The sequence below is a fragment of the Anser cygnoides genome, chromosome 3, assembly GCF_040182565.1.
Source record: "Anser cygnoides isolate HZ-2024a breed goose chromosome 3, Taihu_goose_T2T_genome, whole genome shotgun sequence".
Classification (NCBI taxonomy): domain Eukaryota; kingdom Metazoa; phylum Chordata; class Aves; order Anseriformes; family Anatidae; genus Anser; species Anser cygnoides.
This window is the reverse complement of record NC_089875.1, coordinates 91,190,145-91,209,777: the sequence shown is the minus strand read 5'-3', so window position 1 is coordinate 91,209,777 and position 19,633 is coordinate 91,190,145. Positions and strand designations below refer to the sequence as shown.

The window sequence follows — 19,633 nt, the reverse complement described above, 5'->3', positions numbered from 1 at the left end:
AAATGTCTAAACCTGGAAGGAACTACGCATGAATTATGTCTGATTTATACATTAAATAAAAATAGAAAGAACCGGTTGAATTTTAAATGTTCTTCCTACACTCGGTAAGTCTTGAAATTATGATGTCTATAGAATATTGCCTGCAAAAATGTCTAGTGGTGTGCATATACTATATGAAAACATTTTAAAAGCATTCCAAGAGTTGATCGGATAGGGCAAATGCTTGGGCATAATTAAACCTTCATAAATCAGCTTTTTATGGGGAGAATTCTTGGAAAATAATTTTATTTTTAAGCTCACCCCATAATATGCAGACCAACATTAACCACAAAGAAAGGTCTGAGCTGCAAGTAATTGCTTTTGGGCAGGTACCCACGCTCCGTAAAGGCTCAGAGAGCATAGCCGAGCCCGCAGGAGTTGAGCCCCAGCGGTGAGGCTCAACAACCCCTGCCCAGCCCCTGACCCCGGCCACGGCTCGCAGATCCCAGCTCATCTCCTTATGAGGAAATGAAGGGACTTTGATCACAGCTACTTTGGAGCGGTGGGAGCAGAGACCATGACCCCAGGCTGCGGTTGAATGGCTCTCTGTGCCAGCCGGGTGCGACAGCACAGGAACAAAACTGGGGACTATGACAGCTGTAAACCCCCCTTACTGGAGCTGAAGTACAACTTCCACACAGGGTACAAATGAGCCAACAAAGTCATGCTGGAGCTCTGACTACTACCACTGATCCACCACAGAAGATAATGCAAAGCTGGTGTTTAAAAAGCTGCATCATTATAGATCATTATAGTCCGAAAATACTTTCCTAAATACTTCTGCTGCTTCTCTGGAGGATTAGTTTTAAACTGCAGCTACCCTCCAATCACACTTACTGGTTCCACTTTGAAGCAGTAATACTTGGCCTCTTTGACCTCAGGGAGTGAAGACATTTAATATCTTGTCTTCCAGTTTACTGCTCAGCCCAGACAAACGTAGCAGAATAAATTCATTAAAATGCAATTTTAAAAAGATAATTCCCTGGTTTTGTTAGCTAAATCACATTTTTGCAATTAACGTGATCATTATAAGCATTTTAGGCCTTGCTCAAGATCATCTGCATATACCAAAATAAAATATCCTCATTTTCCGTTTATGCCACAGCTCCATTAGAAAAATATTCCAACAAAACAACAAAATCAAAAGTTTTGTAACACAAGAAAGGGAGACAGTTGGTCCAAAGGCACGGACAGACGTGGCTTTGGTGCATGCCCCTTTGGCTCAGGGAGGCACTGGGGAAGGTGTGGGGTGTAGGCCCATACCCCCTTGTGTCACTTGCTCCAGAGCTGGTTTGTATTAATTTACCTAAAGGCAGCTAGCTTTGGGACATCACTTTATGCTCTTACCTTTGTACTGCCCCCCAGGGAAACTTTTCAGAAGTAGCTCTGATGTCCATGAGGGCCAGTGGTCAGTCACACGGGACTGATCTTTTTATTGCAGACATGCTCAAAAGCCCAAGTTGCTGGTAAAACAAGCAGCAGCATAACAACCTGGTGTCTATACACAGGCCATAAGCCTTCGGTTGTAAAGTTTATGTTTCAAGGGTACAGAGGGTAACTGCCTGCCCGTCTTAACAAACGAGCAGATCAACCATCCCAGCTGCCTCGGCGTTTCAGTCCGCTTCCAGGGAGCTGTGACTGAATTCCGGGGGGAAATCAAGAGGTAAACAACACACTGGCAGAGGGTAGCATTGGTTACCTACCCCTTTGGTGGGTGATACGTCAACATGGGAGTTAATATACCCGTGTTAACTCCAGGCCTCATTAGAGTCGGACCTTGCATGAAGCTCTCCTTCCACAGATGGAGCACCTGCCTTCTCTTTGTGTTAGCGTGTTCCTGGCATGAAAAGCTTATAGTCTCTGACACGCGGAGGTTCAGAGCATCCACCGATCCCCCTTCTAGGAGGAAACAGATACAGGGCTGTGGAAGCGTGATGCAGGCTGTGAGCTGGCCCCCACACGCGCCCTTCGTCCCACACAGGGGTTTACAGTGCCTAAAGGAAGCTGCCACACAGGAAGACAGCAACTTGGAGAATAAGGTGGAAAGCTCCCTGCTCTGGAGGGCTGCTGGATGTTTTACCTTTTAATCTTGCAAAAATGCTCTCAGAACAATGTTGCCTTATTATGTCTGTTTCTTTAATTAGAAAGAAAAAAAAAATCCCCCAAGTTTTAGTAAAGCACACTCGGGGCCTTTCCTTGTTCCTCTGTGGTTCCATGGTGGTTTTGCCACTGACAACAAAAAAGGAGGATCAGAGCCTTTAATGCCCTACTTTTAAGTGCTAGTACATTTACAGAAGACTATACAAACAAGCGCTGCACAGCAATTACACATATTAGATGTACACAGTATTTGTACATGTTGCTAAAACAATGCTGCTAAGTGAAGAAGCTTTATTAGTTTAGAGATTTTTGGCTGCTGTTATTAAAAATATATTTACCTGAAAGGAAATCCAAGTATTTCATCTTACAAACAAATGACCAAAAATATAGCAGTAAGCAACATAAACTATTGCTTTTTATGTTTATACAATTTTTTTTTTGGCATAACACTGCCATACAGTTACAGAATTATAAAATATATCTTTATAGTGCATTACAAACCCAGAAACTGGTTACCACTCCTACCACATACATATGGTATTGGTACTACCAAACATGCACGGCATTCTGTGATCAAACACTGCAAAGGAATACAGAGAAGAGAGCAGGACCATTCATAAAAACTGACATGTAGCTGTTTCAGTTCTCAAGTAAAAAATGTTGGGTTTTTTTTTTTTTTTTTTTTTTAATCAATTACCACACTTTTTTTCTTAGAATACCTTTTAACAATGAAGCACACAATAGTTCCAAATTGTATCAGTGCAAACCTATACCCAATCTTCGGTCTCTGAACTCAAACTGCTGAAAGTACAAACAACCGAGGGATAGGTTAAGACACAGAAAGAGGAACAACTAATGATCAGCAAACATGCTTCGGCAGGTCCCCAAAATAAAAATGCCATAACCTGTTTTACTGCAAAACAATAAATTTCACAGTTAGCCACAGCAGTAAATACATTCAGTATATTTCACAATAAACTTTAGTTGATGAATACGCCACCAGACTTGTAAGCGTGGTAGAATTAAAAAGTGCCAAGTTCCTAAGAAGTAAGAGACTTCTTTCAGAACAATTTGCCAATTCTCACATTTGTTATTTTACAGCAAACAGCTTTATGCTTCTGAAAATAAATATAAAAGTGATTATAAGCGTAAAGCCACGGGAGGCCTCCCTTTAATTGATCTCTATAGCTTCTGAGCTGTAGTTTAAGAGTCCACTACATGTGGCATGTATTAAATATATTCTTTAAAATAAACTCTTGCTTTCCCTGATGGTCTTAAGTAGGTATACTTAAGAATGTGGCATGTAAAAGGAACACAGATCCCAGGAAAATAAATAATTCACAGGCAATACAGAGCGCAGAGATATTACAGAGACACAATTTACATTCCTCTTGGAGGACTGCATTTAAATACCTGTGAGCAGCGTATCTACTATTACAGCCCTGACTGCGATGTGAAGAGAGAGCAGGGAGTCCGTGCCTGGACCTTTTAGTCCCATCCTTCATTTTCAAGCTCCCTTCTCCAGCAGGAATGCCATTTGAGCAGTTACTTGTATTCAACTGGAATTGGAACTAGGGACATGCATTAAAATAAGTTACTGAAATACAGAATGAGGAGCATGGTTCCCAGCACACCTCAGACAGGATTTTTGTCTTCTACATAATCACAATGTTACACCGATTTATGCTGGCCCAGATAGATGCTCTTACTACTTGTCTCCAAATCCAGTGTTACCTCACTCAGATGTGGGCTAGAACAAGGTTTTGCCTTTGATCTTGCTTTCACACTGACAGAGATAAAAAGCAATCATTTTTGCATTTGGAATCTGACTTCTAGTACTTTATATAGAACAATTTATGTGTAAAAACTTTATTCAGAAGGGACACGTAAGATAATACTGTCATCAGCATAGAACAAGTGACTAAATTTTCTGCCTAAGCAGGTATCTTAGTATTACAATATCCCAAGGCTTTTAAGAACAGGAAATGGATTAGTGTTCATCTTCCAGTAATTGTGTTCAAACGCACTAGCAATTCCTGAATAAACAAATTTGAGACAAAAAAGAGATTACTTTTTGCAAACAAAACTAAACTGAAATGCGGAGCTCATAGCCAACAGGGATTGCTGATGCTGAAAGAATGCGTGAGCTTAAAAATGGAAAAACACATGGAGAAAAAAAACTTTAACTGTTCTTTCACACAACCTGTTGGTGGCCACTGTTGGTGACAGGATACAAGGCTAGATATATCTTTGGTTCCGATCCATAATGGTAATTCTTAAGCTAACATACACCATTGACATGATTTTGTCACAGTTTTATTGATGGAGAAGCTTCATACATTTATTTGCATCTTATTCATAAATACTGCTTCTGTCAAGGAAATTTAGTAATTTACCTATAAAAGTATAATAAGGGATAAAAAAATAAGGGATACATTTTCACTCAAACATATGTATCTTACCATTATTTGTGATCAGTTTTGCATTACTGTATTTATTATCACTTGCTTTTTACTAAGAAGAGACAATATTGTATCTTCTAAGAGGAAAGTGCTTTCCATTTCTATAAACATTTTGACTAAGATTATTTTTTCTAAATACTGTGGTATCATCTTGGGTGATACCTTGTCTAAGAGGACTTGCCTTTCCTCCATAAACATGGTTAGAAATTGTCTACAGGAATTAGGTTTGTATCACAAATATGATCACAAAAGGCTGTTACCAAGTGGTCTGTAACAGTACTTCTACCTTTTGGTTCTCTACATGGTCTTTACTACTCCCCCCTGTTTCTCAGCCACTGAACAAATCACTACCATCACAAATTTCAGGAAAAGAAAGGTACACAAAATAATACAATTAAACAGATATAAATAAGTTTTATTTTAAAAAACAAACAAGAGCTGATTTCCATTTAAATATATTAAATCTCCCTTGACTTACCTTATTGGATCATCCATCAAAATTATACAAAGCTTATAGGGTCTGTAAGCTTTCTGGCTCTAGTACAGGTACAGTACAACTGTAGATTGTTAGAATCATCCTGGAATAATTAAAGGAGGCTTACACTAGGTTACGTGAAATATTAACCATGATTATACAAATACCTAATGCATCAGACTGCTGTAAACTTAGGAGTAGGAAACTGAGGAGCTGACCAAGCCCCAGAACAGCTCCCAAAGGCTTACTGAAAATATTTTTAGCATCCTTCAGGTTCACACCTTTAAATACGAGCAATAGACACCAGAAGCTTGGTTCTGCTCCTAGACACGTGCACATGCTAACTGCTCTTCTTATCTGAACAGCCTGCAGTGCATACCTCACGTACACAAGCTTTTAGCCTCTATGCCAACCCATCCACAGGCACCGAGGCACAGTTACGTCCTGGCTAGTAGGGTACAGAGCTGTAACTAATCTTAAAGTGCTGCATTTTTGCATGATTTTTACAATTGCCCTCATTTGCACGTGTGCACTCAGTAGCAGTTTGTCAAGTTGCACATTCATACACCCTCACTGTGGGATAGGTAAAATCAAATTCACAGGTGTATGAATGTGCACACTTCTCCCTCAGCATCAGGGGCTGTTCAGATGTACTTGTTGGGAAAGAACCCCTGTATGGGAGGTCTCATTCAATTAATACATGACTAGCTCAGATTCTCGTAAAACACTGGGCCAAAATGCATTGTTACAGAGGTACGCAGAAATCCCTGAATACTTAAGTGCACAGCAAGACAAAAAAAAACAACGAATTTAATAATGAGCAATTGTCCTGACTTTCTTTGCACACACTAATTTTCTGAAGTAATGGTTAAATAATTAAGCACTGGTATTTATGGGAACACTTGAAAACCTGAAAGCCTTAAAAACTAAAGAAACTAAAGAAACCTTAAAAACTACAGAAAACAGGGTGCTTCTAGCTGCTAAGGACATCATCCTGTACTAAAACACATATAGTGCACTCACTTGATCCCCACAAATCTCCATGTCACTCTACACTTTGTGACTGCTCTGCAATGAATCCTTCTTTCAAGCACTTGCAAAATCAGGAAAGACAACTCCTCCATGAAAATAATGGTAAACCCGCACATTTTACACAGAATTTCTTAGTTAAAGTTGAAGTGTCCCATGGGAGTAATTCTGTTGATATAGCTATAAGACAAAGGTTACAGAAAGCAGGAGGCCATCAGAAATAAAAAACTTCTCTTATCCCAAAGTTCTTCACGGCTAATTGACATGTCACTGCTATTCTCACTTCTATAAAAAGCAACAGAATTATCCTAAATTGGGGATATTTAAAAAAATTTTTTTAAGTTAATAAGGATACAGGTTTCAAAGTTCTCAACTGTATTTTAAGACACACTGGGCTCTTAATGCAAACAGCCCTGCCAGGTGAAAACAAACAAACAAACAAAAATAAATAAATAAATAGACAAGCAAACAAAAAAAAGAAGTAATTTCTTAGATTAACTACGCAATTACGAGTGGACAACTAGCAAGCATATATAGGTGAAAGCTGTGTCACAATAACATACTGCAGAGAAATATTTTGGATGTGCATCCCAAGAGCTTTCTGGTTTAAGAGCTATAGATTTCTCTTTCTGTTGTTGTTCAGTAGTCAAAAGACGGAAAATCTCCTGAGATCATCTATGTTCAATCAAATTAGAATATAAATATAACACCCCTAGTGTCCCCTATTCCTGCTGAACACTATGTATTTATTAAAAAAAAATGCTTAACCTCGGTATTAAAGTTTAGAAATTGAAGGTTCTGTATAACTAGCTACCTTACAGTTATGTTCTTCATACACACTGTAAATATTCCCTATGCCATTCAAGAAATAACTACGTTAAACAATGCTATTAAGTTGGCAAGGTTAGGCACTCAAGATTTAAAAAGTCAGCGGCAGAACATAAAGCTGTCCTCCCTGCGTGTATGCATGGGGTTAGAGTCTTTAACTACACAGACCAATTTTATCTAAGCATTTCCTGTCTACTCAGAAGGTCAGGGCCAAACATGAAAGTGGTTCAAGCCCAGGGGAATTGGAAGATAATTCTCAGCACCAGCCTTTGTCGAAACAGTGGCTGTGGGGAAATTCTCTGGGACATTTCCATTCAGACAGACTTAACGTCTGTTTGAGCAACCTGGGCTACCCTTAATAAACAACTCACAAACATATGTGTACATACGTCTCTTTCCTTATAAGACAGCACAGAAAAGGAGGAATGTGACTTTCCTCTTCTCTGCCTTCTTTGGATGGAAAGAGTTTATAGTTTTTGTCCATAGGTACCCCAATCTCTAACTGCAACTCTGTGTGACCCCAAGAAACAATACTACCCGGGGAAAGCAAGGAGTGATGTACTGCCCTAATGGGAACTGGCGACACAGAAAAATATAAGACATTTTGTCTATGCTTTGAAACCCCTGAAGACTTTGTCATTTTGAGTTACAAGACTTGAATCAAGTCTTGCAGCACTCTGACACTCAAACTGTAGTCAGGTACTTGCTTTAAAATATTTCATCAAAAATACATTAAAGGCAGTGGATTATATATATATTTTAAAATAGAAAATACATATAGACGTTTTAGACTACTTTAGGACTGTAGAAAGCATGAGTTCTACCTGCATTATTTTTTAATTCATACAATTAACTTGCTGGGTAGTGTCTTGCTAGATTGAATGGCATGAAGTCAGAAGAGGATGCTCAGGGAAAGCAGATGGTCCTTAAGTAAACAACATTGGGAAAGATCTTAATTGGGAAATTCCTATCTGTTGGGCTCTAGTCATGCTAGCAGGCTGGCTTTTCTCAGGTTTCAGCCTATTCTGAAAATAACATTAAGCAGTGTGAAAGACCTCTGATAGAGCAAAGGGAGGAACGAGACAGCTGGAATTCCCTTCTCTCACAGACCAGCATCTGTGGGTTCAGCATTGTACAGACCTCAACCAAAACCGGCCAAGAAATGTCCAAATTTAGTTAAGATCCAGCCAGACAGGCCTGGTGATGGTCTATCTGGTGGCTTTGATGCTTAAGCAGTGCTTTGCTGTGAAGATGCTGCTTTTGAGCTGTTGGTGGTTGATTTCCAGGGAAAGAGGCTTCACAGGTGCCGAAGCCAGCTGGGCGAGCTGATCAACAGAGTGCTTTCACACTGAGACCACAGCTAAAAACGATTCCACCTCATACCTCAAATTAGCAGAAGTGGCAAATGAGTCATGAGAAAACTTCAAAGGGACTAAAAGAAGTTTAAAGTGCATCTTCCCTTGTACCCAAAAGCTGTGGATACAGTTTCACTGTAAGTTAAACTTCTATTTGATGTAAAGGATACCCAGCTGCATAGGATATTTTGCTATCTATTACCTAGTGTCTCAGACAAGGGTGCTAATCTACGGTAAAATGCTGTGCAAATACTGCCATTAACATAAATATAGTTCCCCCCCAAAATTTTAAAGTCTGCTAGGGAAAAGCTTTGCTCTTCAAAGAATTTCTAGCCATTTCATAAAAAGAAATAAAAATTTAAAGCAACGTAAAAGGAATATCAGGATTTTTAAGTTTCAAGACTTTCTAGTACAGTTTTAGGTAGACAAAAAAATAGAAGGATGAATGTAATGGAGTATCTATTTTTTTTCCTATGCAATCTGTCTGGAAAAGATAATGAATTCCTAGGCTTTGAACTTACACAATTATTTTAAATAACCATACTTGATTTTCATCTGATAAACTGAGATTGAAAAAGGTAAAATTCATTAACCTAACAAAAATCTAATCTGATGCATTCACAACAAGCAAAGTCTCATGAACACTTTATACTAGATTTGATGTAAATGTTATGCAAAATGAAAAAGTGATGAATAATTTACTTCACTCATTACGAAACAACGATTTTTAACCTCAGACTCATGAGTTGAGGTCATCCTTAGTTTTTATGGTGGTCTCCACTGAAAGCGTATCCTTATCAAGGTTATCTTGTACATCTGCTGACATGCTATTTGAACAATTCTCAGTGTCACATGAATCTTTCTCTACAACACTTGGATGATTTCCGGAGTCATTGTCCATACTTTCATCATCTTTTTTTGAATGAGAAGCATCCTCCTTTTTGTCTGAAGTATCATGAATTTCTTCTGGTTTTGAAAGCTGACTAGTATCAGTATCACTGTTCTTTTCACTGCTGTTTTGCTTAAGAGCATCACAGTTCATTTCTTGTTCATCCTGCTCATTTTCTTCTCCACTTTTTGTGAGTTCTACCTTTCTTTCTTCAGTTACTTTACTAGTTGAGCTTCCAGTTGTAGATGTACTCTTAGGCTCCTTCAGTTTCTTATGCTTAGAAATGTAACTACTGTGAACAGAAACAGGAGATGCTGGTTTTTTATTTGTTTTGCTTCCCTCTGACTTCTGCTTTTTTGGGGGTCCCCAGATAAAATGCTCTGATGGTGTATAATGTTGCTGGGCAAATCTCAGGAGTTTTCTCCTTTCTCTTCGGTCTCTAATAGTATACACAAAATATTCTAGAGCACTTTGCTTAATATTAGGAATGGTATCTTCGACAAGAGCTTCATGGAGAATAAATTTTACCAGGGGAGATTTGAAACTCTCATATCCAAGTTCACCGAGACTTTTCAGAATTCGAGTGATTCTCAAGTAGTTGTGTTGAGACCTTTGGAAAAAAAGGTTGAAACAATTCCATTGAACCAGAAAAGAAAATCCTTACAGATACAGAACTGGAATGCAATTCCTCACCCATTTTTAATCATTCAAGACGTGTACTTCAAGCTTTCTGTACTTTAATTTCTCACAGCTGATGAAGCTTGCTAGTACCTTCTTTGTGAGGATGTTTCAAGTGAAAATTAGTGTCTGCAAAAGGCATTGAGGCAGTAGATGAAAGAAAAGGACTGTGTACCAATTTTGATTCCTTCTACTGTATATATTTTTCCAATGAGAAAGCACAGTCATTCTTATAAAACATGTTTCTTGTAGTGTATTATAGTCATACAGCTACAGAACATGATTCACTAGACTTCACTTATGCCATCTAAAAGCTGTGTCTCCAGTCTAAGCTAGCTACCTACATTACTTAGACAGTCAGTCCTGAGAGGAAAAACGGGCACCCCTGGAGAGCAAGTCCTTCTATCATAACATATATCTAAGATAAATGGAATGAGTTATCTTCTGGAAGTTTTTCTGAAGTACTATTTCTTCATAAAGCATGCCTAGGTGAATAGTGAAACTTAAATGTCTAAATTTCAGATGGCCAAAATTAAGTAAAGAGAGTCTCAGTTCCTGATTTAAAGTAGCATAGCTGCTCACTGGTATTATAGTGAGCAGCTACACATCAGTGTGTATATATTTATATATATGCACATATATATACACAGGCACACATATATACTCACACATCATTACTGTATATTATAACAACATAGCAATTACAATGTAAGAATGTGCAGTGAGTGACATTTAGGCCTCCTGAAACTTTCTTTTATCTATGGCCTGACTCTGAGCACGTACCTGTCAATTAGCTCATAATATTTGAGTGAAATCAGTGCTTACATTATTTTCATTATTCATTCACATTTAGCCATTGGCAATTCTACCTTAAGAAACAAGTTTTTGTTTGGACTAAACAAAATATTGCAAGAAAACAATCTTTAGCTCTGCAGTCAGAGGTATTACAAAAGTGATTACAAGATTTGAAAAGAAATTTTGATACATCTGCACTGGACAAAAATCCAGTGCAAACTTACACTCCCCACAATGCCAAAGGAAGATGACAGATGGCGTTTTGCTGAAAGCTGGGGGTAAAGTTTGACTTAATAAATGTCTAAACCTCTCCAGTTAGGCACTGCTGTTAAAAAATATTAAATCCAACACATATCATGTTTTGAGAAGGGAGGGAAATCTTTATTACTTAGCTTCCATACAGCTGTGGAGAATTTGAATTTTCTCAAGAAGAAACACGATTACAAAATAAGCATCTCATTCCTCATAATTGAGGAGCAGTGCTTTGGGATCAAGTGACAATGCACTCAGTAGCAAGACAGACAAACTAGTTTGGAATTGTGATCTCCTTCAGCACCATTTGAAGTTGTAAGTGTGGGGAATTCACTGATGTCATTTAGACTGCTAACGGGTGAGAAGCACAATCAAAAAAAGGGGAAGGAGGAACATACAGATACAGACACAAACCAGTTACAGACTATTTCTCTTCTTTGCAATATACATCTTCCCTTTCTCTAGGAAACAAAAAGCTAAAGAGATTCTATGGCAATTCTAGAGCGTTGAGTGGATGTCATTACTTACTCATTCAAATGCTGAAATCTTTCTTGCCAGTTAGCAGCTCGGGCTACGTTTCCAGTTTTATCAATTAGCTTTATTCCAAAAAACTCCAACATCATTTTGTAAGCCAAAAGGAATCTTCTAATTGCTTCTTTTGTTTTCTTGAACTCCTAATAAACAAAGAATACATCCAAAATTCTTAGTGGCACTGAATCAAGTACTTCTGCATTGAATAGAACATCTCTACATAACAAAAAGTAGTTATGTATCAATATTAATGGGATGGTTTGTTTTAAGCTCAACTTGTACTACCTCAATTTCATATGTAGTTAATTCTTTAGCATAGAAGTTCAGACCTTGTTCCCTCAGTGGGAAAAGCCTGTTAAAAGAGAAAAAAAGCATTACAATTTACAGCATATAAACACTTAATCAATGCGATGCTTTGAAACAGAAATAGGTAGTAAGTGACCAACCACTGTATGTAAGTGTGGTTATGCTCCAGTTTTTCATAGTCTCCTTTCCATTTATTTAGGACTTCTTCAATGTAAACCCCTGCATAAAAATAATTTGAAAACTGTTAGGTAGCCATCAACACCAGTTTTCAGCTACATAAAGAAAGTACATGCCATATTAACATAATGACAGAATACAAACTTTTTTCTTTCACATCCTATGTAAAAGTAAGGTCTATTGCAAACATTAATTTTAAATTAAAAATAAATTAGTTACTGAAACTTAATTAAAGACAAGAGTTTTATCAAATTTTAATACAAACAAGATCAACTGACTGATACCATGTTACTTACCAGTAGAGGGTATGCAACAGTAACCTCTGTAATACACACTTTTCTGAACATCCCATGTCCTAGATTCCTTTACCACACATTGACAAACCACTTATGCAAAATACCAGAACACAGTCACCTGCCATGTCTTTAACACGAGAAAGCTCTGCATATATATTGCCTTAGAATTATACAGCCACAACATTTTAATAGATCTTTCATTCCAGGAATCTTTCCAGCTGTAAGTAATATTAAGATCTGAAAATCTTTTGCAATTATCTGCAGCCAAGAGAATTGATGTATTATTTACTGCTACAAGTTCGACCTTGGGGCCTCAGGTAAAGCTCAACAAATGGGAATTTCAGCTTTTAGTAGTCTCAAAACAGTTGTGGAGTTTAGTCAGTTTCTCTCGGAAAGACAGTGGTAGAAAAAGGAGACAAAGCACACACAAAAGAAATCATTCTTTGCACTGAGACCATTCAGTCATGGGCCAGGGCATCCCTTTTCCAGGCACTGTACAAATACACAAGAGGAGGTTACTTGCTCCAACAGCTACACAGTCTCTTTCCAGGAACACACAGCATTAGCCTATTTCTACTCAGAAACCAACAGTATTTTACCACTGCAGCACGGCCTCTCCCGAAGTCAAATAGCACAGTGGCAGCCTAAAAAGCCCAAAGCCCCAGGTAACTAGTCTCCTACTGCATACGAGATCTCTTTCCAGCCCAGTCAAAATTTCTACCTCAGTCCCAATGAGCTCAAAGAGTCCCAATGAGTCCCAATGAGTCCCAAAGAGCTCACTTGGTGCTTTTCTTCATGCAATGGAGAAAGAAGCCAGTCAAAGGGGTTGCTAAGAACATGGGGTTTACAGCGCATGCAAGGCTGGAAAAGGACCCGACTAAGAGGATCTCCTGCCATCACCATACTGTGCACAACTTTTACAGTAACTACATTTCAAGTATCAGATAACTAGCTGCTGAATTTCAGGGACAAGTCAGAAGTGCACAGGAAGTCCACAGGTCATGGAATTAAACTTCTGATCTAAGACTGCACTAAAATGTCTTTTTTTTTTTTTTTTTTTTAATAACATTCCCCACTACTGCGGTCCATAACTTGGTAGCTTAGACACCTCTGAACACTCTCACAGACCCGAGTTAGGTCAAGGTGGTGGCTAATCTTTGCCATTCTCAGTAAAAAAAACATCTGCACAGCCAGAGCTCACAGCCATCAACACTTCAGCTTCTGCAGCCTATCAGCTACTTTTGACACCACCAACCATGATTTTCTCCCAAAAGAGAAAATTTTAAGACCAGTTTTAGTTTTTACAAGCTTCAGTCATCAAAGCTGGTGGAGGGCTTGCCTCCTGTCTCTTCTCCTGGCCAACCCTCCGGAATACCTCCTTCCTTTTTTGCCTTTTAAAGGATCCCCCTTGCCCCAAACCTTTTCTGGCTTTCAGTTTCAGGTTCACATGGTCCTCAGTACTTTTATCTTTCTTTCAGTACCTGTTCTCTGTGTAATGGCTCATGAATTTGCTTTCTCTGTTACTAGGAACTCACAGATTCAATTCTTCTTGCCAAGCTGAAAACAGTCTTTAATATTTGCTTGTGGATATCTAGATAAAGCTCAAGATAATTAAAACAAAAGTCTTATCTTTCCTTCGCGTTACCTAATTTATCTTCTCGATTGCTGAGGTTATTATCACTATCCTGCCTATAAGCAGCTGTCATTTCCAACCTTCCAAGCTATATTGATGTCTTTACACCATCCTGTATAACATTCCAGCTTTCCATCAGAATTTTGACGTTTTGCATCTCAACATCCTTTTTCCCAGCCTTGAAAAGCACACTGTTGACACACTTATATCTACCCTGAATACTGCTGCTAAGATCATGTTTCTAGACTACACCTTTTTTTTTTTAAACATTGGCTTTTTTTGCTTTGCGTTCTTTCATTGTGAAGCCCTTTTCTGTAACACCAAAGAAAAACTATGTGCCTTCATTTTCAAAGTCTTTGTGACCCGCCCATCCTACCTTGTCACAACCCATGTGCTGCCATGAGATTGATGCCTGCCTCTGGCCAGCCCTCAACCGCAGCCTCCACTTCTCACTTCTTCTGTATTCAAATATGCACTTTTGTATTTCCTGCCAAGCTGTTCTCGCACTGAGAGGATCTGTCTGCAAACACCCTCAAAGTAACCTCCGCCTCATTCTTTCAAAACTCTCAAAAGAGTATTTTTGATTGCAATTTTTTTTTGTCAATGGCTAAGCTCTCATGTGCAGAGACTCTGGTCTATCATTCTAACCAGTACTGTTTTATTGTCCCCTTCTGCTTCTCCATCTGTCTGCAGTCAAAGCATGAGAGACAAGAGGATAGCAAACTCTCTAGAGCTGGGTTTGTCATCTTTCAGCTCTTTCTGTATTCATGCAGAACCTTGCATATGAGAGTCCTGCTTCATTACCAGGACCACCAGGGGCTTTGATTATTATAACAATGATAATAAAATAATTTCTCACACATGAGGAAGTGACAGTGCATTCATTTTCCCCTCACATAGTGCTAGGAATAACACCCTGATCCCTGCCACTCCTTTTCGAGCTGCAGGAGTTTGCAAAGCATGGTGGAACAACTTTATCTTTGTTTAATAAAAGGCAGTGCCACTACGCTAGATCAGTTGTGTAAAGAACACCTTATACTACATCACTCTGAAAAACACACAAGAAAAGCACCACCTCTCTACAACAGAAGCTAACTTTGGCTTAAGCATAACTTGCTTATCAACATGTTAGTTGATAAGCAACAGAGGAGGTTTAAATCACACTAAATATAGCCATACACCTCTAATTTGTCAGCACAGTAATTATCACTACAGTTTCACTTTTGTTACTATTACTGTTGAACATTCCTCTGTTATCACTACTATTGTCCCAGATTACTCACCATCAGGTTTAAAAGGGATTTTATTTTTGTAAAAGCGGAGATTGCACAAGTCATTTTGGTATCGAAGATCCTTAAAGTTCTGCTGAAAGAAAGAAAACAGGACATTATCAACCTACAAAACAAAACACACAAACAAAAACAAGCAAAACAAAACAAACAAACAAAAAAACCCACACTACTGAGAATACCCACAAAGTCACATTCTGCTCTCTGAACAATTTGAGGACAAAAATATTTCAGCATTTTAGGAAAACAGGAAGTCACATGCATAAAGATTCAGCCCAGGTAAAACACTTTAAGGATGTGCCAGTTCCTTCTGACTGGTGCCTTCTACCAATACAGAGCAGCAAGCATAGCAGCACCCAGACTTTGGTCTCAAGGAACCTCCAAGAGACAAATAACATGAAGTCCAAACTTTATCCACCCTTATCAGCATTCAAGGCACAAATCTTTTCCTGGGCTCCTGCCATTATTCCCAGGCTTACACACCTCATGTGCTTGCATTTACATCTAGGATGAGAAGATGTTTCACCCCTCTCCTACTTAAATACATTGGACCTTGGCAACAGCTTTTTGATTACACTAATTCCTCGTATTTATTAGGCACCATAAAGTTTAGGAATTTTTAGGTTGTGTGCTGCTCTCTATTAAATAGGGAATTTTAAAGCATAAAATATTCTTACTGGATACTGGTGTCGGTACTTGTATAAATCTCTTGCTGCATAGAAGCTTCTCTTTGGCTTGGCTGTCAGCTCAGTTCCATCACCACTCTGAAACATTTAAAAAGTAGATAATAACCATAAACAAACAGACTAAATACTGAAACCTATGTAATATTAAAATAATTATTTTTCATAATGGATTTCAGCAATGTAAACATACACAAGTGCATGTATTTGCCTACTGCCTGGTCAAACACCAGGCATCTCCCTGCTGAATACTTAACACCACATACTTTAAACCTAAATCAAAAGAACCAACCAACCAACAACAACAAAACTCAACGAAACCCAAAATTATGGCTATGAGGTGTCCTTCCAATGAAGATGAATTTTATTTAAACCGACAAGTTTACTGTCATTTCCAAATGTAAGACTTTTAAGTTAACCAGAACGTGCCAACAGACGATAAGTAATTGAACATGAAAGTACAGAGACACTACTAACTTTGGAAACCATACTATTTGCAAATAGTATGTCATGTGCATATTGTCTTAACTGCTATCACTAATGTCCTGTGGAAGAAAATGAACAGTCATTGACAAGCTAATTTGCAGTTTAAATACCTTCTTGAACCATTTTCTATTATTCATCTCCCAGAACTTAAGTTTAAATCCTAGCAAGAAGTACCACTAAACACCAAAAAAAAAAAAACCCACTCGCATAGAGAAAATATACTTGTAGGAGACCTTGTACCGAACCCCAGCCGTTTGGAAGCTATGACCTGAAACAACCAGAGCGTATCAAGGGCAATGGAAATAATCCCACTGACTCGACAGCACACTTGAAAAGCCTGCACTTATTGAGGAAAATGAAGTACCAGTCTACAGAGAATTCAGCTTGCTAGCGACCACTTCATGTTCTTCAAAATTTCTTTATCTCTGTACTATAACTATGAGTTTTGTATTTGGTAATTCACTAAAATAAGTCTCTACTCTAAAACCAACGAGCAAATTTGGGAACCCCTTGCAATACGCATGTAATAGGTTAAAGTGAAGTCTAAAAGGGGGAAGTTCCCTATGCACTGGACATTTCCCTTTATAGTTGCACATCCTGCTGCTTATTAACACGACGTTGTTGGCAAACAAGCATCTGTCCTGCATCCTTTCACAAGGCTAACTTTGACCACACCTACGGGCAAAGCAGGCTGACCTGAGCAAGCCGTACCTCCTGCGTGTGGCACCTGACACCATCGGGCATTAGCGATCTATCGCCACGCATCAAGCAGAAGAGGATAAAACACTCATACCTATTTAATTTTGCACAACGGCAGTGTCTGAACCAAATACAAATGCAGTATGTCCAGCAGACTAACACCTGGACCCAGCTGGTCCTCCCTGCCTTCAATCCTAACTCCAGTAAAATTATTGCCAAAGCAGCCCTTTAAACGCTTTAGGGCCAACATTTTTGGCAGAGCAACCCTTTATACGCTTTAGGGCCAGCGTTTTTGGCAAAGCAAGCTTTTATATGCTCTAGGGTCAGCAATTTCGGCAAAGCGACCCTAGAGGGCCAGCATCTTGAGAGCTCCCTAGAAGGCTGCCCGTGGCTAGGAGCCACCCCCGCTGCCCTGCCCGGCCTCAAGCTCTTTAACCCGCAAAATTCAGAGGCTGCCGAGGCCTGCCCTCCCTCCCGGAGCCGCCCGGCAGAAGGACGGGCAGGGCAGAGCCCTTCCCCGCGGCCCCGGGGGGCGAAGCGGGGCGGGCGGTACCTGCTCGGGGCCGGCGGCGTCGGCCTCGGCCCGCTCCCCTTCCTCCGGGGGCTCCTGGGGCCGGCCGTCAGCGGCGGGCGGCTCGGCCGGCTCCTCGGCGCCTCCCGCGGCCGCGCACACCCCTTCCAGGGGCCGCGGGTCCCCGGCGGGCTCCGCCGGCTCGGGCTCCGAGTCGGTCTCCCAGGTGGAGTCGCAGTCCTCCACCGTGGTGGGCTCCTTGAAGCTGACGCCGCTCAGCAGGCTGCCCATCGGGCAGGGCGAGGCGAAGGCAGGGCCCGCCGCCGCCTCCCGGGGGCCGAGGGCTGGGAGCGGCCGCCGCCTGCCTACGGCTGCGGCATGGCGGGGCGGGGAGGCGGCGGCACGGCGGCGGCCGCGGCTGCTCCGCTGCCGCCCGGCCACAGCCCACGGGCGGGCGCGGGGCGGAGCTGCGGGGCCCGGGCTTTCCACGGCGCCGAGGGCCCGGGCCCGCGGGGAGGTGCGGTGCTGCGGGGGGCTGGCCTCCCCCGGGAGGGGAGGGAAGCCGGGGGAGACGGTGCTCATCCAGAAGATGGCAGCCCCCCCACCTCCCCCCCGCTGGTCCCCCGCTCCTCACGGAGGAGACGCTGCGAGCACACGGGAGGGTGGTGGGGAGGAGGGAGAGGTGCCGGAGCTGGTGAGGGGCCTGGAGCACAAGTGCTGTGAGGAGCTGGGGTGGTTCAGTCTGGGGAACAGGAGGCTCAGGGGAGACCTCATTGCTCTCTACGGCTACCTGAAAGGAAGCTGTGGGGAGCTGGGGGTCGGCCTCTTCTCACAGGTAACTAGTGATAGGACCAGAGGGAATGGCCTCAAGTTGCACCAGGGGAGGTTCAGGTTGGAAATGAGGAGACATTTCTTCTCAGAAAGAGCAGTCAGGTACTGGAACGGGTTGCCCAGGGAGGTGGTGGAGTCACCGTCCCTGGGGGTGTTTAAGGAAAGGTTGGACATGGTGCTTAGGGACATGGTTTGATACTGGTGGTAGGGAGATGGTTGGACTGATGATCTCGGAGGTCTTTTCCAACCTTTATGATTCTATACCTGGGGAGATGGGACTGGAGGGGGCAACAGCGGGGTGCCCAGCCAGTTTCAGCTGCTTCTAAAATCCCCCCAAGTTTGGGGGAGAAGCTGGCATGCCAGTCAAAGGCGGATTTGGCAGGAACAATGGCAGCGTATTCTGTATTTGGCTAGAGCGTGTCTTTGGAATAGAAGCATTGCCTGGAATAAAGACCTGATGAAGGCTTAGCACATTGTTTCCAGTGGCTGCTCGCACCCTCAGGATTAACGATGTGTTCTTCATTTCCAACCAGAATTGTCTGGCTTCGGTTCACACTCATGGAACTCTGCCTTCCCTGAAGACAGCTCTCTGGTGTCCAGTATAGTGACTGCTCCTATCGAGATGCACAACAATCAAGCCATCTCAAGTCTTCTTGATAAACCTCACCAGTTTCAGCTTCTCACTGTAAATTACTTCCCCTGTTCCCTCACTCATTTTTGTGCCTTTTCTTCTGCTACCGCCTCAGTGTTTTATCATCCTCATAAAAGTGCAGGTACCAACATTTCAATTGCATTTCAGGATCATCAGTGTAGAGGTGAAATCATCTATGTAGTCTTGTTTCCTAGTATGCTCTTTATTAACTTAAAGATTGCTTTAACTTAGGATACCAGAGCATTGTGTTTATGTGCTCTCACACATAAAACCTTCTTCAGGTCCATTCCAAGTGTATGACCTGTACACATAGGCACAAAGCAAAGCAAACTACTGGAAATACCCTAGTTGTCAGGCCTTGTTTTGGGCAAGCATATTTGTAGTTGCAGTTCACTCAGATGCAGATAAAGCTGTAAGGCCGACCTACAAGCCTATCCTACAGCTCAGTCTGCCTCAGAAGCCCAGGCTTCTGCCTCCTTCCCACCACTGCCTGCCCACTTCTCCTCCTCTCCTGACCTTCGTGAAGCACCTTGAGTCCTTCCAACACTCCTTAGTCACTGTCATGCCAGCTGCTGCTTTCTGCAAGATGTCTGGAACCAATTTGTCTTGACCGCCTGCTGATTTGCCACTTCCACTG

At 41.1% G+C, this 19,633-nt stretch overlaps 1 protein-coding gene across 2 annotated transcripts; it reads right to left on the bottom strand.

Annotated features, from left to right (window-relative positions):
- Window positions 1-2,282: 2,282 nt before the first annotated feature.
- Window positions 2,283-17,935, bottom strand: OGFRL1 (opioid growth factor receptor like 1). Of its 2 annotated transcripts, none has more exons than XM_013172210.3 (7): window positions 17,556-17,935; window positions 15,812-15,898; window positions 15,129-15,210; window positions 11,880-11,958; window positions 11,719-11,785; window positions 11,431-11,576; window positions 2,283-9,787 (listed from the first exon to the last, which is right to left on the bottom strand). In XM_013172210.3, the coding sequence occupies exons 1-7, from the start codon at window positions 17,802-17,804 to the stop codon at window positions 9,028-9,030; spliced, it is 1,470 nt and encodes a 489-aa protein (XP_013027664.3). In that variant the 5' UTR covers window positions 17,805-17,935; the 3' UTR covers window positions 2,283-9,027. The 2 variants fall into 2 exon arrangements, with proteins under 2 accessions (XP_013027664.3, XP_047933419.2); XM_048077462.2 differs by having other exon boundaries at window positions 15,129-15,207.
- Window positions 17,936-19,633: the final 1,698 nt, after the last annotated feature.